The 25,641-nt window shown below is 40.4% G+C and overlaps 1 protein-coding gene across 1 annotated transcript in view; it reads right to left on the bottom strand.

The window, feature by feature from the left end:
• The window catches only part of LOC132824441 (multiple PDZ domain protein), a 381,408-nt gene that overhangs the window by 58,056 nt on the left and 297,711 nt on the right, over positions 1-25,641 (bottom strand). The window contains exons 33-36 of the mRNA XM_060838941.1: positions 21,332-21,528; positions 17,711-17,802; positions 14,267-14,351; positions 13,412-13,492 (exon numbers count right to left, since the gene is read on the bottom strand). Coding sequence (XP_060694924.1) covers positions 13,412-13,492; positions 14,267-14,351; positions 17,711-17,802; positions 21,332-21,528 — 455 coding nt within the window. The remainder of the gene's footprint in view (positions 1-13,411; positions 13,493-14,266; positions 14,352-17,710; positions 17,803-21,331; positions 21,529-25,641) is intronic.

Here is a 25,641-nt window from a genome sequence, read left to right as displayed (position 1 = left end):
ATCGAAAGCTAGTCTCTGTGATCGTGACAACAAAGCTATTGGTTTTTTTGATGTGTAAAAATGTATCTGGCTCCCTAATATCCTTTATTCTGGGAATAGTGTTCTTGCAGATGCTATGAAGCAGCCTGGCAGGCTGCTTGTTGAAACAAACAGTGACATCACAGGAAAACTGAGTGGTCTCACCATACTGCGGGAGTAGAGACTCTAAGGGAGACAGCTGATCAATAAATAGCAAGTGGCGGGGGAAAAGTTAGGGCATCCGCAAAACTGACAGAATCGTTCATAGTACATATAAAGAGGTAGTCACACTGCACGCTAAGACTCCATATGCAGAAAGGGAATGGTGACCATCAGGAAGAGTAAGAGGACTAAGAAGGCAGTGCAGTATCCTGTGGTAATTCACCTGATAAACATATATACCACTTTGGATACTGTTGAGGTGAAATTACCTCTCAGGTGAAAGAAACAACAGCTAAATTCAGGGCATCATGTTGGCTCTGCTGCACAAAGTGTGCAAAAGTGTGGAGAAACGTGTGGAAATGCAACAGTCATAGGGGCTTCAATTGTAAGATAAATAGATAGGCAATTCTGTGGCTGGAACAAACTTGATTGGCTGAATGGCCAAAGTCTGCTCGTATGGTCTATCGTATGGCCATAAACAATACTCCAGAATGGTATTTTGCCTCTCTGGTGCGAGTGTCAAAAGTGTCTCAGAACGGCTACAGGACATCCTGGAGGGGTGAGGATGAACTGGCAATGGTCATGGTACACATTGGTACTAATGACATAGTTTAAATAATGAGGTCCTAAAATAAGAATAGACAGAGTCAAAAAACCAAGCTTAAAAAAAAGAGGTCAAACATAGCGACCTCAGGATGACTGCTCATCCTGTCAGTGCAAAAAAATAGAATGTTTATCAGATTTCTTTGGGCATTGAGTCCAGTTCTGGGTAGGTGGGATCAGTGCAAACTGGATGGGTTAGACCTGGGCAGGTTTAGGACTGAAGCAGTAAGGGGAGCATTTGCGAGGGTAATTGGGGAAGCTTTAAAGTAAATTGACAGAAGAAGGGGAACCCATGCAACAAGTCAGAGAAAGGAAAATCAAGGACAAGAACAAAAGACAAACTCGAATAACAGAAGTGATGGGCAGTGGAATCAAAGGCCCTTTTGTACAGGCAACCCTGCCCCAGAATAGGTTCCGACGATCCAAGAACCGGAAACACTGCCCTTTGCACTAGCTCCTTAGCCCAAGCATTCACTTGTACTATATTTCTAATCTTTGTCTCAGTCACATGTGTTATCGGTAGCAACTCAGAGCTCCCTTATCACCCTTGAGCTCCTACTCGTTAGCCTCTTGCCTAACTCCTTGTACTCACTCCACGGGACATCATCTGTCTTTTTACCAATGTTGTTAGTACTAACATGCACAACGACCTCTTGCTACTCACTATCCCCCTTTAAGAATTTTGTACAACTGCTCAGAGACTTCATTGACCCTGGCACCAAGGATGGAACACACCATCCTGGAATCTCGAATGCAGCCACAGAAACGCCTGTCTATGCCCCTAACTAGTGTAGTCTCCTATCACTATTGCTCTTTTGGATCTTGCTCAACACAACACTTTTAAAAGGGAGAGGAATAGACAAAGGCAGCACATAGACTAGGTCAGTGCAGGAGATTGAGAGAGAAAGAAACCCACACTGCTAACTGACACAACAGTGAAGCTGCACAGTTACCGCCTTTGCTGTTGAATACATGTATCACTGGACATCGGAGTGCATCTGGGAAAATGAACAAACAATGAAATTCACAACTGATCTTGGAGGAACCTGTTGGGAGACGTCACAGCACAAAACTATTCACTTACCTGTTCTAAGTGTGACCTTGGGACCTTGTTGTAAGTCTGCAGTAGTGAATAGAGTGGGTTCTTTCGTGAGAATATATTTAAATGAGATATGTCTCTTGACTAAACTCGAAAATATAAGCCATATGCATTAAGTTAGTCCGGAGCAGTGTTTTGTAGAGAAAAAAGATGATGCTATTGTCTGGTTCGGCAGATTGGAAGAAGCAAAAATGGCCCTAAGTAGAATGATATGCTCTTCTTGTTGCACGTGGGAGTTTAGGAAGAGTTTACGTGTTACTGAGGATTATATCTGCAATAAATGCAGTTGGTTACGAATCATATCAGATCAAATGGAACGGTTGGGGCGACAGATAGAGGTAATGAGGAATTTACAAGAGCTAGGAGGTGTGATGGATGGTAGTTATAGGTAGGGAGAAAAGTCACACAAGTGGATTAACTCCAGAAAAGGTAAAAGAGGTAGACAGATAGTGCAGGAGTCTTCTGCAGCTATCCCTATTTCAAACAAGTATGATGTTTTAGAAAATGTAGGGAGTGATAGATTCTCAGGGGAATGTAGCACGAACAGCCAAGTGTCTGGTATTGAGACTGGTTCTAATGCACTGAGGGGTACGTCGATCGATTGTGTTGGGGACTCTCTCATCCAAAGCACAGACAGATGTTTCTCTGGATAGCAGCGAAAAATCAAAATGGTTTGTTGCCTCCCTGGATCAAGGGTATCTCAGAGAGGGCACAGAATGTTCTCAAGGGGGAGATAGACCACCTGGAGGGCACTATGCACATTGGAACCAATGACACAGGAAGGGAAAAGGTTGAGATTCCTAAGGAAGAATACAGAGAGTTAGGCAGGGATTTAAAATGGAGGTCCTCAAGAGTAGTAATATCTGCATGACTCCCGGTGCTGCAAGCTAGTGAGGGTAGGAATAGGAGGAAAGAGAGATGAATGCTTGGCTGAGGAGCTAGTGAATGGGAGAAGGATTCACATTTTTAGATCATCTGAACATCTTTTAGGGTAGAATTGACCTGTACAAGAAGGATGCACCTAAATTGGAAGGGGACTAACATACTGGCAGGGAGATTTACACCTAAATTGGAAGGGGACTAAAATACCAGCAGGGAGATTTGCTAGATTTGCTCAGGAGAATTTAAACTATTAAGTTGGCGGGTTGGGACAAGGGAGATAATGAGGAAAGAGATCAATCTGAGACGGGTATAGTTGAGAAAAGAAGCAAATTAGTCCGGGCAGGCAAGGACAACGCAGAGAACAAGGTAGGACTAATGAATTAAACTGCATTTATTTCAATGCAAGGGGCCTAACAGGGAAGGCAGATTACCTCAGGGCATTGTTCGGAACACGGGACTGGGATATCATAGCAATTATAGAAATATGGCTCAGGGATGGACAGGACTGGCCGCGTAATGTTCCAGAACACAAATGCTACAGGAAGGACGGAAAGGGAGGCAAGAGGGGAAGGGGAGTGGCATTTTGATAAGGGTTAGCATTACAGCTGTACTGAGGGAGGATATTTCCGTAAATACATCCGGGAAGTTACTTGGGTGGAACTGAGAAATAAGAGAGGGACGATCACGTTATTGAAATTGTATAATGGACCCCTAACAGTCAGAGGGAAATTGAGAAACAAATTTGTAAGGAGATCTCACTTATCTGTAAGAATAGTAGGGTGGTTATGGTAGGGGATTTTAACTTTCCAAACATAGATTAGGGTTACCATAGTGTTAAGGGTTTAGATGGAGAGGAATTTGTTAAGCGTGTACAAGAAAGTTTTCTAATTCAATATGTGGATGTACCTACTAGAGAAGGTGCAAAACTTGACCTACTCTTGGGAAATAAGGATAGGCAGGTGACTGAGGTGTCAGTGGGGGCGCATTTTAGGGCTCAGTGACCATAATTCTATAATTGGTGGAAAACGACAGACCAGATCTAAAAGTTGAAAAATTGGAGGAAGGCCAATTTTGATAGTATTAGGCAAGAAGTTTCAAAAGCTGATTGGGGGTAGATGTTTGCAGGTAAAGAGACGGCTGGAAAATGTGAAGCCTTCAGAAATGAGATAACGAGAGTCCAGGGACAGTATATTCCTACTAGGGTGAAAGGAAAGGCTGGTAGGTCATAGGCTGGGGGGGTCATGTTGTGGCTGTGCAGGACATTGGCTTGGCCACTTTTGGAATATTGCATGCAATTCTGGTCTCCTTCCTGTCAGGAGGATGTTGTGAGACTTAGGATGTTGTTAGGATTGGAGGATTTGAGCTATAGGGAGAGGCTGAATAAGCTGGGGTTGTTTTGCCTGGAGCAACGGAAGCTGAGGGGTGACCTTATAGATGTTCATAAAATCACGAGAGGCATGGATAGGATAAACAGAAAAATTTTTTTCTTGGGGTGAGGGGGTCCAGAACTCGAGGGCATAAGTTTAGGATGAGGGGGAAGGATACAAAAGAGATGTAAGGGGCAACTTTTTCATGCAGATGGTACTACATGTGTGGAATGGGCTGCCGGAGGAAGTGGTGGAGGCTAGTACAATTGCAACATTTAAGAGGCATCTGGATGGGTATATGAATAGGAAGGGTTTTGAGGGATATGGGCCGGGTGCTGACTGGCGGGACTAGATGGGTTGGGATATCTGGTCGGCATGGGCGAGTTGAACCGAAAGGTTTGTTTCCATGCTATACATCTGTGACTCCATGACTACTCTACAGCAGAGCCAGTTGTGGTGCCATAGGCCTAGCTGCTATTGTTATACTCCCCGAAAGGCCATCCCCCACAACAGTATCCAAAATGTTAAAGAGGGGAATAGCCAAAGGATACTCCTGCACTACTTGCCTGCCTCCCCTGGCGGGTCCTGAACTGAACCTGTGGTGTGACCAGCTCCCTCTAACAAATGTCTATCACACTCTCTACCCCCTGTCTGCTCCTCAATGTGTCCACCTTCATGAGCAACTATAATATGATCAGCTTTTCCACTGAGCTGAAGAGTGAAGTAACTGATTCTGAGACCAGCGTCCTGAATCTTAATAAGGGAAACTATGATATATGAGGTGTAAGTTGACTATGATGGATGGAGAAATGTTAATGAAAGGAATGGCAGTGGATAAGCAATTGCAAAGTCAAAGATGGGATGGATGCCCAATAAAAAAATCTTTATTCATGTCTGGTGCAAGAGTGCAAACACAGTAGTGGCCAAACCAAGTCTTATGAAGGATAGTATTTGGCAAGAAAAAACAGTAGACTTGACGATTGGGAACAAACTAGAAGTCAGCAAAAGAAGATCAAAAGTATTGATTAAAATGGGGAAAATGGAGTGTGAGAGTAAGCTTGCAGAAAAAGAACTGACTGTAAAAGTTTCCATTGAGAGAAAAGGATTGGTGAAAACTAATGTAGCTCTCACAGTCAGAAAGGGGAGAATTTACAATGGGGAACAAATAAATGACTGACAAACTAAATTCATAATTTGCTTCTGTCTACACAAAGGAGGACATAAAAACATACCAGAAATGATGGGGAACATGATGGGTTTAGCAAGAGAAAGGAATGAGATTGAATGCTGATAAAATCTGAAGCAGATAATCAACATCCTAGAGTACCTAAACAAGTGATCTAAGAAATAGTGGTTGCATTGGTAGTCATCTTCCAAGATTGTTTAAACTCTGGAATAGTTCAGATTAGCCACTTTCCAATGTAATCCCATTATTTAAAATTATAGACTGATGAGTCTTATGTACGCTGACAGGAAAATGCTAGAATTCATTATCAAGGATTTTACAGCAGAGCATTTAGAAAATAGTTGGAGAATCAGACACAGGCAGCATGGATTTACGAAAGGAAAATTGTACTTGGCAAATCTACTGAGGATGTAACCAGTAGAATTGGTCAGGGGGAATCAGTGGATGTGGTTCATTTGGACTTTCAGAACGCCTTTGATAAGGTTCCATATAACAAATTAAAATACAAAATTAAAGCATAATGGATTGAGGGCGGTGTATTGAGAAGCATACAAAATGACTAGCGTATAGAGAACAAAGAGTAGGAATAAATGGGTCTTGTCCCGAATGGCAGGCAGTAATGAGAGGAGTACTGCAGGGATGGGTACTTGACCCCAGCTATTCACAATATGTGTAAATTATTTAGATGAGGGAACTAAATATATTCTCTTAAGATTTGCACATGAAAAAGGAAGGAGATAATGACACAGATCACATGGTCAGACAAAGCAATCTACTCGGCTGTCTGACAGAGCAATGAATCTCCACAGCCTTAGCAGTGTCTCTGGACAGTGGAGTGCATCTAAGAAAAATTAACAAACAGTGAAATTCACAGCTGACCTTGGAGGAACCTGTACGAGAGAGCTCATAGCACGGCAGAAGCAAAGTGCACAATTTTTAAGTGCAACCTTACTGTAAATCTACAATAGTGAGTTGAGTGTCTCACAAACTTGATTGAGTTTTTTGAAGACGTAACAAAGAAGATTGATGAGGGCAGAGCAGTAGATATGATCTGTAAGGCGTTCGACAAGGTTCCCCATGGAAGACTGATTAGCAAGGTTAGGTCTCAAGGAATACTAGCCACTTGGATACAGAACTGGCTCAAAGGTAGAAGACAGAGGGTGGTGATGGAGGGTTGTTTTTCAGACTGGAGGCCTGTGACCAGTGGAGTAACACAAGGATCGGTGCTGGGTTCTCTACTTTTTGTCATTTACATAAATGATTTGGATTCGAGCTTAAGAGGTACAGTTAATAAGTTTGCAGATGACACCAAAATTGGAGGTGTAGCAGACAGCAAAGTGGGTTACCTCAGATTACAACAGGATCTGGACCAGATGGGTCAATGGGCTGAGAAGTGGCAGATGGAGTTTAATTCAGATAAATGCGAGGTGCTGCATTTTGGGAAAGCACTTTTGTACTTAAGTGTACCACATACACTTAATGGTAAGGTCCTAGGGGGTGTTGCTGAACAAAGCGACCTTGGAGTGCAGGTTCATAGCTCCTTGAAAGTGGAGCCGTGGTATGCTTTCTTTTATTGGTCAGAGTATTGAGTCCAAGAGTTGGGAGGTCATGTTGCGGCTGTACAGTACATTGGTTAGGCCACTGTTGGAATACTGCATGCAATTCTGGTCTCCTTCCTATCGGAAAGATGTTGTGAAACTTGAAAGAGTTCAGAAAAGATTTACAAGGATGTTACTAGGGTTGGAGGATTTGAGCTACAGGGAGAGGCTGAACAGGCTGGGGCTGTTTTCCCTGGAGCATCGGAGGCTGAGGGGTGACCTTATAGAGGTTTACAAAATTATGAGGGGCATGGATAGGATAAATAGACAAAGTCTTTTCCATGGGGCTGGGGAGTCTGGAACTAGAGACTTAGAGTGAGAGGGGAAAGATATAAAAGAGACCTAAGGGGCAATTTTTTCACGCAGAGGGTGGTACGTGTATGGAATGAGCTACCAGAGGTGCTGGCAAGTGGAACTAGATTGGGTTGGGATATCTGATCGGCATGGACAGGTTAGACTGAAGAGTCTGTTTCCATGCTGTACATCTCTGTGACTCTATGAGTGCGTTCGTTTTTATTCTATGTTTTATTGAGATTTGTTGCTTGATTAAAATTTTAAAAATATGAAACAAAGGTACTAAGTTAGTTTGGAATAGTTTTTTTTAGCGCAGTAAGATGGTGCTAACTTTCTGGGTCTTTAGATTGTTAAAGAGCAAAGATGGCCTTCAGGAGAATGATGTGATCTTCTGTCAGATGTGGGAGATTAGAGATAGTTTCCATGTTACTGATGATTACATCTCATGGAAGTGTCTTTGGGTGCGAATCCTATACATTGCATTGATCGGGTGGAGTGGCAGTTAATAGATAACAGTCAATAGATGCATAGTTAGAGGCATTGAGGAATTTACAAGAGCTAGGGGATGTAATGGATGGCAGTTATAGCAAGGGAGAAAAGCCGCAGATGCAATCAGGTACATGGGTTAACTCCAGGAAAGGTAGGAGAAGGAGACAGGTAGTGCAATAGTCTCCTGTGGCTATCCCCATCTCAAATACGTATGTTGCTTTGGAAAAAGTAGGGTGTGATGCACTCTCAGGGGAATGTAGTACAAACAGCCAGGCAGTGAGAAATCAGAATGGTGTGTTGCCTCTCAGGTGCTAGGATCAAGGATATCTCGGAGAGAGTGCAGAATGTTCTCAAAGGGGAGAAGGACCAGTAGGAGTTTGTTCTGCACACAGGAACTAATGACACAAAGGGAAAAGGATGAGATTCTGAATGGAGAATTTAAAAAGGAGCTGTCGAGGGTAGTAATACCTGGATTATTCCCAGTGCTATGAGCTAGTGAAGGTAGGAATAGGAGGATAGAGCAGATGAATGCATGTCTGAGGAGCTGGTGCAGGGGAGAAGGGTTTACATTTTTGGATCATTGAAATCTCTTCTGGGGTAGAAGTGACCTGTATTAGAATGATGGATTGCACCTGAATTGGAAGGGGTCTTATATACTGGCAAGGAGATTTGCTAGAGCTGTTCAGGATGAACTAAACTAGTAAGGTGGAAGTGGCATTGGGGGTGGTGGGAGGGCTGGGACCCAGGGAGATAGTGAGGAAAGAGATCAGCCTGAGACTGGTACAGCTGGTAAAAGGAGCAAGTCAAACAGTCAGGGCAGGCAGGAACAAAGCAGAGAATGAGGTGGAGCTGATAAACCACATTTATTTCAATGCAAGAGGCCTACAGGGAAGGCAGATTAACTCAGAACATGTTTAGGAACACTGGACTTGAATATCATAGCAACTACTGAGATGTGGCTCAGGGATGGATAGTACTGGCAGCTTACTGTTCCAGGATACTAATGCTATTGAAAGGATAAAAGGGGGGGGTGACAAAAGAGGAGGGGGAGTAGCATTTTTGATAAGTGATAACATGACAGCTGTCCTTAGGAAGGATATTCCTGGGAATACACCCAGGGAAATTATTTGAGAGGAGCTAAGAAATCAGAAAGGGATGATCACCTTAAAGGGATTTTACTATAGGTCCCCCAATAGTCAGCAGGAGATTGAGAAACAAATTTTTAAAAATACCTCAGTTGTTTGTAAATATAATAGAGTGGTTACAGTAAGGGACTTTAACTTTCCAATCATAGACTGGGATTGCCACAGTGTTAAGGGTTTAAATGGATAGGAATTTGTTAGGTGTGTACAAGAACATTTTCTGATTCAGTATGTGGATGTACTGCTAGAGAAGGTGCAAACCTTCACGTTCTCTTGGGCAATAAGGCAGGGTAGGTGATTGAGATGTCAGTGAGGGAGCGCTTTGGGGCCAGTGACCATAATTTTATTCGTTTTAAAATAGTGATGGAGAAGGATAGACCAGATCTAAAAGTTGAAGGAAGGCCAATTTTAACGGTATTAGGCAAGAACTTTCAAAAGTTGATTGGGGTCAGATGTTCGCAGGTAAAGGGACGGCTAGAAAATAGGAAGCCTTCAAAAATTAGATAATGAAAATACAGAAACAGTATGTTCCTGTCAGGTGAAAGGCAAGGCTGAATAGGTGTAGGGAATGCTGAATGATGAGAGAAATTGTGGGCGGCACGGTGGCACAGTGGTTAGCACTGCTGCCTCACAGCGCCAGAGACCCGCGTTCAATTCCCACCTCAGGTGACTGACCGTGTGGAATTTGCACATTCTCCCCGTGTCTGTGTGGGTTTCCTCTGGGTGCTCCAGTTTCCTCCCACCATCCAAAAAAAAATGTGCAGGTTAGGTGAATTGGCCACGCTAAAATTGCCCGTAGTGTTACGTGAAGAGGTAAATGTAGGGGAATGGGTCTGGGTAGGTTGCGCTTTGGCGGGTCGGTGTCGACTTGTTGGGCCTGTTTCCGCACTGTAAGTAATCTAATCTAATTTTTTGAAAAATTGAGGTTTTGGTAAAGAAAAATGAAGCATACGTTAGGTATGGATAGCAGAGAACGAGTGAATCCTTACAAGAGTATAAAGGCAGTAGGAGTATGCTTAAGAGGGAAATCAGGAGTGTTAAAAGGGGAGATGACATAGGGTTAAGGAGAATCCAAAGCTATGTGCCAAAGTGATTTTATAAATTCATTAAGGACAAAAGGGGAACTAGGGAAAGAATAGAGCTTCTTAAAGATGAGCAAGACAGCTTATGTGGAACCACAAAAGATGGGAGAGATACTAAATGAGTATTTTGCGTCAGTGTTTACTATAGAGAAGGACATGGAAGATATAGAATGTGGGGAAATAGATGGTCACATCTTGAAAAATGTCCATATTACAGTGGTGGTGGTACTGGATGTCTAAAATCACATAAAGGTGGATAAATTCCCGGGACCTTATCAGGTGTACCCTAGAACTCTGTGGGAAGCTAGGAAAGTGACTCCTGGGCCTCTTGCTGAGGTATTTGTATCATTGATAGTCAAAGGTGAGCTGCTGGAAGACTGGAGGTTGGCTCTCAAGGTGCCACTATTTAAGGAAGGTGGGAAGGAAAAGGCAGGGAACTGTAGACTGGTAAGCCTGACATCTGTCGTGGGCAATTTGTTGGAGGGAATCCTGAGGGACAGGATCTGCGCTGGATCCACTGATTTTCATCAGTTATATAATGATTTGGATGTGAACATAGGAGGTATAGTTAATAAGTTTGCAGATAACACCAAATTGGAGGTGCAGTGGAGAGTGAAGAAGGTTACCTCAGAGTACAATGGGATCCTGATCAGATGGACCAATGGGCCAAGGAGTGGCAGATGGAGTTTAATTTAGATAAACGTGAGATGCTGAATTTTGGAAAGGCAGGACTTATACATTTAATAGTAAGGTCCTGGGAGTGTTGCTGAATGAGGAGACCTTGGAGTGCAGGCTCATTGTTCCTTGAATGTGGAGTCATAGGTAGATAGGATAGTGAAGAAGGCGTTTGGTATGCTTTCCTTCATTGGTCAGAGAATCAGGTATAGAAGTTGGGAGGTCATGTTGTGGCTGTACAGGACATTGATTAGGCCAGTTTTCAAATATTGTGTGCAATTTTGGTCTCCCACCTTTCAGGAGTAAGTTCTGAAATTTGACAGCATTCAGAAAAGATTTACAAGGATGTTGCTAGGGTTGGATGGTTTGAACATGGGGCTACTTTCCCTGGAGCGTCGAAGGTTGAGGGTGACCTTATAGAGGTTCATAAAATCATGAGAGGCATGGATAGGGTAAATACCGCAGGTCTTTTCCAAGGGGTGGGAGAGTCCAGAATGAGAGGATAGAGGTTTAGAGTGAGAGTGGAAAAATGTAGAAGGGAACTAAGGGACAACTTTATTAAACAGAGACTGGTACATTTATGGAATGAGTTGCAGGAAGAGGTGGTGGATGCTGGTACAATTCTAACACTTAAAAGGCATCTGGATTGGTATCGGAATAGGAAGAATTTAGAGGGGAATGAGCCAAGTATAGCAAATGGGACTAGATTAATTTAGGAAATCTAGTCAGCATGGTTGCGTTCGACTAAAGGGTTTGTTTCCATGCTATGTATCTCTACGTCTCTATGACACAAAGCTGGGTGGAATAGTAAGCTGTGAGTAGGATTCAAAGATATTGAAGTATGATTTGGACAGGCTGGATGTCCGCATGCACTAATTACTGAAAGTAAGCATGCAGGTACAGCAGCATTAAAAAAGGCAAACTTTATGTTGGCTTACATAGCAAAAGAATTTGAGTATAGGATAAGGGTGTCTTGCTGCAATTGTATAGGACATTAATGTGGCCACACTTGAAATATTGTGTGCAGTTTTGAAGTATAGAATTCCTACAGTGTGGAAGCAGGCCATTTGCATCAAGTCCATGCCAATCCTTCGAAGAACATCCACCAAGACCCACCCGATTCCTGCAACCTAGTATTTCCCATGGCTAACACTCTTAACATTATTGGGCAATTTAGCATGGCCAATCCACCTAACCTGCACATCTTTGGACTGTGGGAGGAAACCAGAGCAATCAGAAGAAACCCACTCAGATATGGGGAGAATGTGCAAACTCCATACAGTCGCATAAGAGAATTTGAACCCAATTCTCTGGTGCTGTGAGGCAGCAGTGCTGACCACAGAGCCATTGTGCTGCCCAATATTGGTCTCATTGTCTGAGGAAGATGTTCTTGCTGTAGAAACAATGCAGTGAAGGTTTAGCAAATTGATTCATAGAACATAGAAAAATACAGCGCAGTACAGGTCCTTCGGCCCTCGATGTTGCGCCGATCCAAGCCCACCTAACCTACACTAGCCCACTTTCCTCCATATGCCTATCCAATGCCCGTTTAAATGCCCATAAAGAGGGAGAGTCCACCACTGTTACTGGCAGGGCATTCCATGAACTCACGACTCGCTGAGTAAAGAATCTACCCCCAACATCAGTCCTATACCTACCATCCCATAATTTAAAGCTATGACCCCATACGGGGAAAAAGGTTCTCATGGTCAACCCTATCTAAACCCCTAATCATCTTGTACACCTCTATCAAGTCACCCCTAAACCTTCTTTTCTCCAATGAAAATAGCCCCAAGTGCCTCAGCCTTTCCTAAATGGCAAGACTGCCGTATGAAGAGAGATAGTGTCAGTTAGATTTCGATTCACTGGATGTTTGAGTAGTGAGGAAAGATATTATAGGAACCTATAAAATTCTAACAGAATTCAACAGATTAGATCAAGGAAGGATGTTCCCAATGGTGGGGAAGTATAGAACCACAGGTTATAGTTTAAAGATAAGAGATAAATCTTTTAGGCCTGAGATGAGGAAACATTTCTTCACTTAGAGAGTGGTGGACCTGTGGAATTCACTATTGTAGGAAATGGTTGAGGCCAAAACATTGTGTTTCAAGGAGGTAGATATAGCCCTTGTGATTAAAGAGATCAAGTGATATGTGGGGAGGGTGGGAGTAGAGTATTGAGCTCAACAATCAGTCATGATCATATTAAATGGCAGAGCAGGTTTGAGGAGTCGAATGGCCTACTTATTCAGCAAAGAAAATCTACTTCTGTTGTCTGGTTTCCATGTGATTCTAGACCCACAGTAATGTGGCTAATTCTTAATTCTCTCAAATGAATGAGCAAGACAATCAGTTTAAGGGCAATTAGAGATGGACAACTAATGCCTGCCTTTGCAGCAATGTCCACATCCCATGAAAGAAGAATAAAGACAGACAAAAGTGCCCTCGTGTCTAAAATCAACACTTTCCCAATCTGTTAGGTTTCTTGCACAACCTGCACATTCCTACTCACAAAGTTAACCCAGCCAGGAGAGGTTAAATAGTTGTAGTCTTCAAAGAAGTACTTTATGTCACCATCTGAATTGTATTGATAGCTAATATCTCAAGAACTTCAACAAAGGACTGCTGAGAAGCAGTTTCAGTTGTCTGGTGGAATAGAAAGAAATTTGTAAAGAAGTTCAAGTTATCCTAGTCACAAAATACGGTTTGAATAAACATACCTGTATCCTTTACATACATCTAATGACATAATGTCTACATTCATTTATTTTCTACAGTTCTAAAGATATAATTAATACTTTTTCAATAAATTTACCTTAGCAAGTAGAATATGTTGAGAATTTTTAAACAAAGTCAGATCCTTTTCAGTTTGGGATAATGATGTACTTGGCTCTTTCTTGAAAATAAAGCCAGAAAATATAATTTCATCCAGTAGTACTTGCCATCAATAATAGTAATAGTGTTTGTAGTTATTGCAACATCGTGACTTTAAACATTAGAGTCATACAGATGTATGATATATCTAAGATATCTTTTAATCTTAGAATCATAAAGAACTTGCTTTGTTTGTCTTAACAGCTAATATAAAATTACACAACAATCCAATCCTTCCCCCTTTAGTTTGTTCCTGCCAGCTAACTACAGCAAACTTGTTTACTACGCATGTGTACTATGGGGAAGTTTAACAGGAGGAATAATGAAAATATATTTATAAATAAGACATAACTGTTTAAAGTACAAAAATTTATGATAGAAAATATATATTTTTAGTTTGAATCATCATAGTATTAGGAAAGGTAATCAAATTTCATTCATGGAGAAAAGATTTTTTGCCAGGTTCAAATCTCAAAATGTTGCATAATTTTAAAGAGTTGATTGAACAATGTTTACATACAGGTGAATGAGAATTGTGCTTAGTCAGTTCTCTTCTGTTAGTATCCAACATAAAGTCAAGTCTTTCCCATTCATGTTTTTAAGCCATAAAATATCTACATAGTAAGCTTTAATTGCCTACACACTATGGATTTACATTATCTTCAAAGATTAGCATCAGAGAAATGAATTGCATATTTTTCATTGGTAAAACTGCATATTTCTTCATAGAATGGAAATCGTTAAGTGTTTACCAGAGGACAAAGAGAGATTACTGTAATGATACTTAATCATATACCTCATGGTGGGCTCCTGAAGTAGCTGTGATTATATCAGCTAATTTTGCAGGGCTGACTGCCATTTGATTGATTGCATCTGTGCTTCTGCAAAAGAATTACAAACATTGGCAATGAAAAGGAAAAATTAAATTTAGTTTGCTCTAAACACTAACATGATTCCAAATGCCTGAACAAATGATGTATTGCCCAAGCTTTTCCAATCAGATTTGCTGTGTGTGAAATTTTAGAACAGTAGATACAAAATGCATTCAGGGAAAAGATTTGTTGAATGAAAATCGGATAATAATTTTACTGTCCTTGTGAGGGGGAGAGATTATGAAAAAGAAAGAAGGAACCAATACATACTGTGTATACGTATTATAAAAATGTTACAGAAAATGATGTTGTGTTGTTGTGGCATGCACATATTTCCAAAAGCTCTGTCGGCAGTTAAGTACTTTGTGATTTTTTGTTTACTCAATTTAGGTCATGAAAAAGGCAGAAATCTTTCAGTAAGTTCAGATAAAGAATAAAATTGCACTTCTAATTTCATAGACAGAAATTAGATCAAGTGAGGACATAAATGATCTACATAATATACCATCTTTGGGATCTGACGCAGACCAAATAATGCACTATATGATAAAATTATATCTCATTTGGGTCAGGAGACATTTGATAATCCTAGAAACAGTGCATAGATCACAACGTGATCCGTTTGTGCACATTGATGAAAGGTGTTTTGTCTTTGAGCTGCTGGTCAGCAGCATGATTGCTGCATGAAGCCCGTGTTAACTTTTCTGTTTACTGGTTGCATGCATCATCAGCAAGCCCAAAATTGTAACTGCCTAGCCTTGCTTAGAGTTGGCTTCTGTTGTTTAAAGATAGGGTACTTTATGACTACAGCAGGAACTATCACCTCCAAAGTGAGTTTGAACTCGGAAGCATGACATGCAGGAAGTCAGGATGACATTCTATCAAACTCTCAAGAAGGGAGGGATAGCAGAAAACTATGCAAGGAGACCAGCTCTGAGGACATGGATGCCACAATAAACTAAATGACTTTAAACATATGATTAAGGTCAATAAATACAACTTTAAATGGACTGATAATTGCATCATCAGCCTCATACATCACACTATTCAGTAAAACCCTATATGCAAGTAAAATCAACCTCTGTAGATTAAGTCCCTTACCTACCAGTCATGCACTTGACTTCAGCCTTACAAGTTTACAATGGTCACAAACCTTAAAGCAACATCTCAGCATGTACAGTCTACTAACTTTTCAACTATAACAGTGATAACACTTACTTACAAACTCATCTCTCTACAGCAGCACAACTCCACTTTCCTGCCTGCTCCCCTTTGCTCGTTAAACCATTACATTTTTTTCTTCCTTAAATTAGTTCAGTGCCCCGGTGTCCACAGATTCATGACCCTCTGACAAAAATAATTCTTCATCTTGTTCTTGATTGCCCCACAAAGATAAACATCAGCCCTGTGTCTATTTTGTCAATTCCCTTTACCTTATACGCCTCAATTAAATTTCCTCTCATCCATCTAAATACTTGTAAGTAGAGACCTAAACTGTGCTCAATTGCTCCTCATAAAACAAGCCTTTCATCTCATAAATTAATCTAGTGTACCTTCGCAGAATTGCCTTTAAAGCAATTATATCCTTCCTCAAGGATAGGGACTAAAACTGTACTCTGTAATCAAGATTCAGTCTCACCACTGCCATGTGCAGTTGCAACAACACTTCCTTACTTTTATACTCTGTTTCTTTAGCAATAAATGTGAAAGTTCCATTCGTTGTCCTCATGATCTGCTAAAAATGCAAGTCGTGCATGAAAACACCAAGATCTGTCTATACAAAAGCATTTAGAAGTTCCTCTTTATTTAGATAATAAGTTGTCTTTTTATTCTTCTGACCAAAATGTATAACCTCACACTTATCCATGTTAAACTTCACCTGCCAAGTTTTAGCTCATTGACCCAATTTCTCCATATTCACCTTTACATTGCTTATTTCTTCATTGCAACTTCCTTGCATGGTTCAAATGAAAATTGACATTGTGAGCTGTTCTCTCTACTCAGAATATTCAACAGTACAGCATAGGACAAACCCTTTGGCTTACCATGGCTCCATCAATCGGAATACCATTCTAAACTCATCTCATCGCCTGCACGTAGTCTGTGTCCCTCGATTCCTTGTCTGTTCATGTGTCTTGTCTAAATGCCTTTTAAATATTGCCATTATCTGTGGCTTGACCAGTTACCCTAGCAGTACCTTCCAGGTGTGTAAAAGAAATTTTTCTCTCATATTGTGGAAAATTAGGGGAGAAATTGCATGATTCATTGCAAAAATATTTATATCACCTATAATCATTGATGAGGTACCAGAGGACTGGGGAGTGGCTAATGTGCTTTTATTTAAGAAAGGCTATAAGGAGAAGCCTGAAAACTATACACCTGTGAGCCTGACATCAGTGGTGGGTATGTTGTTGAAGGAGTTTCTGGAAGATAGATTTTATATGCATTTGGAAAGGCAAGGACTGATTAGGGAATAGTCATCATGTCTTTGTGCAAGGGAAGTTGTGTCAATTAACTTGATTGAGTTTTTTGATGAAGTAACCAAAAGAGCATAGACATTGTTTATATGAATATTACTAAAGTCTCTCACAAGGCTCTGCCTAGTAGACTAATGAGTAAAGTTAGATCACATGGGATTCAGGGTGAGCTTACCAATTGGATACAAAATTGACTTCAGTGTATTAGAATCCCTCCTGTGTGGAAACAGGCACTTCAGCCCACAATGACCCTCTAAAGAGTATCCCACCCAGACACATTACCTAACAACTTTACATCCCTGAACATTGTGGGCAATTTAGCTTGGCCAATTCACTAACCTGCACATCTTTGGATTGTGGGAGGAAACCAGAGCACCGAGAGGAAACCCTTGCAAACACAGGGAGAATGAGCAAACCACACAGACAGTCGCCCGAGGCTGGAATCGAACTTGGGTCCCTGGTGCTGTGAGGCAGCAGTGCTAACCACTGAGTCACTGTGCTGCCCCGGTGTTTCGGTACATAACTGAAGTTATGTACTTAGACAGGGTGGTTAAGAAGGCATTTAATACGCTTGCTTTCATTGCTCAGATATTTAAGTATAGGAGTCCGGATGCCATGTTGAGGTTTTACAGGATATTGGTGAGGCCTTTTCTGGAGTACTGTGTGCAATTCTGGTCACCCTGTTGAAGGAAGGATATTATTAAACTGGAGAGGATTCAGAAAAGATTTACCAGGATGTTGCTGGGAGTGGAGGGTTTGAGTTATAAAACTAGGCTGGATAGGGTTGGACTTTTTCCACTGGAGCAGAGGAAGTTCAAGGGAGATCTTACAGACGATTATAACAAATATAACATATAACAAATGCTGTTTTAGCAAATAAACTGAACCTACCTGATAAAAATAATCTTTACTTTTGGTGGCGCACTTTTGATTATTGATGAAGCATTTTGGTGACTACGACCATATAACAATTGCCCATTTATCTGAAAATTAAGCAAAATAGGGGATATTAAAAAATATCCAACCTTGTCAAAGGATGACTTTGTCAACAGCTTAAAAATGCATAATGCGTGCAGAAAATGTAAAATCCCATTACAGTTTGATATTAGAGTTTAGGCTTTTCATTTTTACTGAGATTTATAAATCAGCATTGTTTAACACAGAAACATTTCTTTTCAAATTAAGTACAAGGGACAAAATCTTTGTTTTCTTTTAGAAATGCTCTTTCTTGGTGAATTAGTGATTGCAATGCAATAAAAGAGAAATTCTGAAAATCATTTTATTTTAATAAGAGGAAAGCTCTCATATTATTGGCTTACAAGTGAACTACATCATGTTGTAATACTGACAAGGAAAGCTGCCATCTAGAGATAAGTACAATACTTTTAAAGTTCCACACTAGATGACGAGCATAAAGGTCAGGGAACATAACACCTTCTCAATTATGGAACAACACAGCAACTTGCACTGAGAATAGAGTATCAGAGGCAAAACAAAGTCAGCAGTGATTCTTCAACTCTCTTTAGAAATGGCACCTAATGGGATCCGATCCTACTTTGTGATAGGGAAAGAAACTTTGAATAGGATAAGAAATTTTGAATAGGATAATCAATTAAAACAAGGTTTAAAAAAACTAGAAGATCTTAATATAATAATAGAAATGACTAAGCCTGAAAATCAAGATATAAGTTTGGCTGAGATAACTAGCAAAGGTATAAAGCCACTTAAAAGTTGTTTATAGGCCTCCTAACAAATATACTGTAAGAAAAGGAACACAATAACAAATAATTGGTGATCGTGAAAGAAGTAAAGTGATACTAATGTATATGTAAACTGAATAGATGAATAAGATTGGCAAAGTTGCCTGAAAGATAAGTTTTCACCATATTATTATGCCAAACAAAGAGCAGGCTGTTCTAAACCTGTTGATTCATGATTGGTTAGGCCAATATTGTTCCACATCCTTAATTGCTCACACGGCAATTACAAATCAAGTACATTGCTGTGGGTCTGGAATTTAATGTAGGTAGATTATCTTAATTAATAATCTCTTAGAAAAGTAGCCCCTCAGGAGCAGTGATTATAACACTTCAAATTCAATTTGGGGAAGAGAAGAGTGGACTTAAGGCTAATGTTTTAGACTAAAGTAATGGGAATTATCAAAGTGTGAATACAGAGCCAGTTCAAGTGAACTGTGAAAATAGATAAATCGATAGGTCAACAGAGATGCAATGGAAGAAAAGGCAAAACTGTAAACTGTATTATTTGGCGCTATACCAAATGATATTCTCTATTAATCAGAATTTTTGGCGTGAATTTATTTTACAAAAAAGATAAGACAATTCAGTTCTCAGATATCTGCCTTTAGCGGGGACTGTTCCCTCCACAACTCCCTCATTAGATCCATACACCCCAACAACCCCTCCTCCACACTTGGAACCTTCCCCTGTGGCCGCAGGAGGAGCAAAGCTTGCCCCCACACCACCCCCCTCACCTCCGTCCAAGGCCCCAAAGGATTATTCCAAATCAGGCAGAGATTCATGTGCATTTCCTCCAGCCTGATTTATTGCATCTGCTGCTCCCGATGTGGTCGCCTCTACGTCGGAGAGATTGAGCACAATCTTGGAAACTGATTCAGAAACATTTATGGTCTGTACACTCCAATCAACCCCACCTTCCGTTGCCCACCATTTCAATTCCTGCTCCCATTCCTCAAATGACATTTCCATATTGGGCCTCCACCACCATCAACACAAGGTCACACATAAATTGGAAGAAGAATACCTCATCTTCCACCTCGTGAGCTTACAACTTTAACATAGAATTCACCAGCATCCAAATTCCACGTCCCCCACCCCAACCCTCCCTCTCAAACCCACTATCTTAACCTGACCCTACCTATCCATCTTTTTTCCCACCTATATGCCCCCCACAGTTCCCACTGACCAACGTCCTACTTGCATCCACTTATTGCCATCTCACCCACCTTTCCCACACCCCTATTTATTTCACAGCTCTCTTCTCCTTCCCCAGTCCTGATGAAAAGTTTCAACTCAAAATGTCAACTCCCCTTCTCCTCTGATTGTACTTGACCTGCTATGCTTTTTCCAGCTCCACTCTTTATACACTCTGACCGCCCAGCATCTGCAGTTCTCACTATCTTCTGGAAACTGTCTATCCAACAAGAAAAAGACTGTTGACTTCAATGGATTATTTCAGATTGTCAAGTGGAGCTTTGATGTCGGGATTCTGAATTTGGCCTTCCATGCAATTAAGTTTTCCCTTCCAGGACAGCACAAGATTCTGCCCCTTTACAACTGAGCATCGTATCTTGTGTCATCAGCAAATTTAGCAACGCATTTATGTCCTTCCATCCAAGTATTTGACATGAATTATAGGTAGTTGATGCCCTAGCACAAATTCCTAGCAGGTGGGTCAGAATGTGGCAGTTGGGATAGAAAAACAGCTATTATTTAAATAAAAAGACAACAGAATTGTGAGGTAGAGAGATCTGGGTGCTCTGGCACATGAACCACAATACATGAGTATACAGTATGGCAATGATTAGTCAGGTAAATGGATTACTGTTGCTTATGACAAAGAGAATGGAATATATAAGCAGAGAAATGTTTTGCTGCAATTGCACAGGGTAATGTTGAGACCACATCTGAATTAATGTGCACAGTTCTCTCTCCATACTTAAGGGAGAATATAATTGCCTTTGAAATAGGAGAGAGAAGAATTCATTCAGTTGACTTCAGTGATAAAAGGAGTCGTGTAACGAGGCAAGATTCGACAAATTTATTTGTTTCCATCTAGAGTTCAAAAGAGTAAAACATGAACTTATTGAAAGTTATAAGATCCTGATGAGACTTGACAGGATAGATGATGCAAGGATATTTCCCATTTTAGGAAACTAGAAATAGGAACAGTTTAATAATAAGGGACTTCCGATTTAAAGTGGGGATGAAGTTTTTTTTAAGCTCTAAAAGAGCCATTAGTCTGTGGAATTCCCTTCTCAGAGAGCAGTAAGGAAAATAGATTTGAGCTTTTTTTTAAGGCTGAGTCAGGTAAATCCTTAACAAACAAGAGAATTAAAGCATATCAGAAGTTGACAGGAAAGTAGAGGTCACAATCTCATCAGTCATGATCTCATTAAATGGCAGAGAATGCTTGAGGAGCTGAATATTTACTCCTGCACTAAATATGTATCATTAAGGAGATTAGTTGAGAAAAATAGCTTGATGGAAAAGAGAAGACATTTCTAGTGAAAAATCTTTCAATGTTCAAGAATCCTTTTGGTCAAAGTGGCATCAGATTATAAGATTACTGGACTACTTTATTCATTTTCAAAAAATATAACATGTTACAAGAGGTAATATAAAGTGTTATGTTTCACTTCTTTGGAGATAAATGAGAAAGATTTTTTGAACACAATTCATTTGATCAATATAAGTCACGTGCATTTTTTTGCAGCAGTCGTGTAAAACATTCACAGTGAAAGATACTTGCCTCTAGCAACTCATCTGCGATCTTTATCCTGCCATCTTTACCAGCTGCTCCATTTGCATCAATGCCAACTACAAAAACACTCATTCTGGATCGGTCCTTGTTTCCAGCCAGGCTCAGACCTAGCCCACTTTTTCCCTTCTCCAGTTCAATCATATGCAGTTCTCCCATCAAGCTTCCATACCGTTGTCTGATCTTTTCTTCATGGATTGCGCAGATCAGAAAAATAAAGTAAAAGATTTACAAAAGCTCACCTCCGTTAATTGCTTATACTACTTATACCATTTCAGCTTTGCAGTATAGAGGCTTTAGAAATACAACCATTCATTTATTCAGATCTTACTAGTCTACAAAAACCAAAAACATTTAGAAACTACCATGAGCTTACTAAATCATTTTATTTTTTGCACTTTTTATCATAATAAATATTGCTCTCTTGAAAAGTAAAAAAAAAGCCACATTCTCAGTTAATTGTAATTATCTTAAACTTCAAGGTTGCTTCATGTAATATACTAATTTCTGGTTACAATGAAGAAAAATTAATCCTGGGCTGCCTGAAAAAGACATACATAAAGGTTCGCATTAAATGCATTTGCCAGTATTTCAATTATGATTTTTTTTGCAGCCACCGCTCTGAAATACAAATTGTAATAAAAGTTTCAGCTAATATCCGGAAACACAAACTTTGTGTATGCATATATTTATGCACCCCGCTGGAGTGAGAAATTTATTTCTAATGGTGGCCCAAAGTAGTGGCACCATTCTGGTTGTCTAATACTGTACTTGATATTCAATTTCATTGTTGACAATGAAATTAAATCTTACACATTGTACAGAACAGGTGGACAGTCCAATAATGTCCACTTTGTGCCACCACCTGAGAAGAACTTCCAGCTTCAAGGTGTAAGGAATATCATATCTAAGTTTAAAGTCAGGTTCAACATGCTACCTCAGTTACATTTCACTTGTAACTAATTCAGAATTTTCTTACACTTCATTAACTAGCAATATAATACAGGAACAATATAATATAGGTGGTAGTAATTTAGCACAAATTGCATATGCTGGCTCTTTGAAGTATTTTTGAAATTGGTTTCACTCCTCTGCCCTTGCCCAGAATCTTGCAAATGTACCCTCTTCAAATAGTTTTCCAATTCCTTTCTGGGATCTGCTCATGAATTTGCTTCCTCCACCATTCGGGCTGTGCATCCAGATCATAGGAATGGTCTACATTCTCTGTTTGGAGGACAATTCTGCAGCTGGAAGCAGTGCCTCCTTATACCATCACAATCTTTTGATTTAAAACTCAAGTGTTTCACCGCTGATATTTTAAACAATTTGTATCCTCTAGGGCCTCTATATTCTTAATAAAATGTGGTGCTAAGTATTAGTCACAGTACTCTAATGGTTTATATAGGTTTGGCATAAAATCCTTGAATTTGTACTCTACTAATTTATTTACAAAGCTAGAAATTCCATTTGCCTTTTTAACTGCCTTCCCAACTTGACCCATCACCTTCAAAGATTTGCATTAATCCACTAGCAATCACTGTCCAATTAGGGGTTGTGGAAACAGAACAGAAGTAGAACTAAATCAGCAGCAAAAATAAGCTTTCGCTACAAAATAGAAGCATACAGTCATTGAGACATACAGCACAGAAACAGATCCTTTGGCCTAACTTGTCCATGCCGACCAGGTTTCCTGAACTGACCTAGTCTCATTTGCCTGCGTTTGGCCCATTTCCCCCTGAACCTTTCCTATACATGTACTTCTCCAAATGGCTTTTAAATGATGTAACTGTAAGCACTTCAACAAATTTCCTCTGACAACTTTTTCCATGTATTAGACATAATATGTGTTCCTTTTTATTGCCTGTGATCAATGTATTTTGCAATGCAAGCTGTCTGTATTTTCTCCTTAATTGCGATTATCCTAATAAAATTAATTCCAGCAGAAAACTTTTTAGGGAGTCTTAAAGTTAAGTTTATTGATTATCCCACATTTGGCGTAGGGGTTTCTAAACATGTGTTTCAATGATTTAATTCTCACACACATACTGAATACAGTTGAAAGAAAATATTATTACAATATACAATTGTAATAGTCTCTCTTTTGTGACAGGCTTGTAGTTCCTTCGATCAGTTAGTGCTTTAGGTGAAGTAAAGCAGAGGTTTCCTTAGTTAGTTGCAAGCATTGCTGCAGTCAACTTTGCAGGAGATTCGTTTTCAGGTGATTGAAGATTGAAGAGAGTCCTTCACCTACTTCAAAGAGGAGCTATGGTCACTAACAAATTTTAGATGGTTATTTGCCCACGATCAAATGTTTTTGTTTGTGGATGCTTGTACTTTCTTTCCCTCAGAGTAATTTTGAGTGAATTTAATAATCCAGCAGTCAGCTTCTGTATTTCAAAGTGAAGATATTTCTGCATACACCTCATTCAGCGATGAATGAAATGACTCATCCATATCTAACACTCTCCCCAAAATTGGATATAAATAGTAAGCATAAAAGGGAACACAACCTCTATTTTGTTGAAAAGCAATGATTCCAAGTTGACTTGCTACTCTGGCTGCATGGACGGTCTTAGAAACTCATGGATTTCCCAGGCTGACTTGAAGGTGGATCAGAAGACAAAGAGCATCGTCATTCCCTTTCAAGGTTTTGCAGAAGATTACTGGGTGCCTAATTGACAGCAGTGGTTAAAGGGTTTTCTTATAGAACGTCTCTCACTGTCATGGAACTTAGTCTTGCTGAAGATGTATCTCAAAGTCAGTTTGAATCCCTGCAAGATCTTTTGCAAACAGCTGCCTTTCCCATTTGACCTGTAACAAGTTCCAAATCATAGCCGAAATAAGGTAATGGGTAATTCAAATATCTTCTAATCAGCCCTTTGCAAGGATGTCAATGCATACATCTGCAACAGTTAGGATTTGAACCTGGCCTGCTATCATGGGTAGGGGACACACTCATTGCACCACAAGAACCCTAAATAAAGGGTAATTTAATCAGGAGTTTGTTATCTTTCTCACCTGTGGCTTTAAGTAGCCAAAGGTTTTGTGTTCAACAACATAAATCTACATATTTACAATGTAAGCATGGAGGATTTCCCTTATTCCTTGGTTGAAACCACTAAGGTATAATCAAATTAAGGTTGAAGTTTTTCCTCTCAGAAGATAAAGAAATCAACAAAAGAAAACAATTGTCAGGACTCCATCTTGACTATCTTTTTAAAAGTCTACTCTTTAAAATATAGCTCTAAACATTTTTAATACTATGCAAATTCTGTTTTTTTTTACTTTTTTAAAAACTCTGGCTGTGCAGTTGTCTGGCAGCTGATTAAAAAATGAGGTCTGCAGATGCTGGAGATCACAGCTGCAAATGTGTTGCTGGTCAAAGCACAGCAGGTTAGGCAGCATCTCAGGAATAGAGAATTCGACGTTTCGAGCATAAGCCCTTCATCAGGAATAAGAGAGAGAGAGCCAAGCCGGCTGAGATAAAAGGTAGGGAGGAGGGACTAGGGGGAGGGGCGATGGAGGTGGGATAGGTGGAAGGAGGTCAAGGTGAGGGTGATAGGCCGGAGTGGGGTGGGGGCGGAGAGGTCAGGAAGAGGATTGCAGGTTAGGAGGGCGGTGCTGAGTTGAGGGAACCGACTGAGACAAGGTGGGGGGAGGGGAAATGTATGAATTCAGATTTCTCCAGCTTCCTCATTTCCCCTCCCCCCACCTTGTCTCAGTCGGTTCCCTCAACTCAGCACCGCCCTCCTAACCTGCAATCCTCTTCCTGACCTCTCCGCCCCCACCCCACTCCGGCCTATCACCCTCACCTTGACCTCCTTCCACCTATCCCACCTCCATCGCCCCTCCCCCTAGTCCCTCCTCCCTACCTTTTATCTCAGCCGGCTTGGCTCTCTCTCTCTTATTCCTGATGAAGGGCTTATGCTCGAAACGTCGAATTCTCTATTCCTGAGATGCTGCCTAACCTGCTGTGCTTTGACCAGCAACACATTTGCAGCTGGCAGCTGATTAAACGGCTTTAAGATGGACTCTGCATCTAGACAGCTGATGCTTGGTGTTTCTTCTCACGTGTGACTTGCTACATTGCCCATTCCCAAATAAACAGAAAAATGAGCTTCCTTTAATGTTTTAGCTCTTTTGGTAGTGGCCCGTTCTTTAAAGAAAGCCATGTGTGAATTTGCCAGTTGTGTTGAATGTTCATATTTAATTAGATATTTGCTCGAGTTTCAGGTGATCATGCCAAAGGCAACATGAATTTAAGCAAGCATTTTATTGTCTGTTCCTGTGCAAACATTTTA

The sequence above is a fragment of the Hemiscyllium ocellatum genome, chromosome 2 (genome assembly GCF_020745735.1).
Source record: "Hemiscyllium ocellatum isolate sHemOce1 chromosome 2, sHemOce1.pat.X.cur, whole genome shotgun sequence".
NCBI classification, from domain to species: Eukaryota; Metazoa; Chordata; class Chondrichthyes; order Orectolobiformes; family Hemiscylliidae; genus Hemiscyllium; species Hemiscyllium ocellatum.
This window is presented reverse-complemented; position numbering and strand designations above follow the sequence as displayed.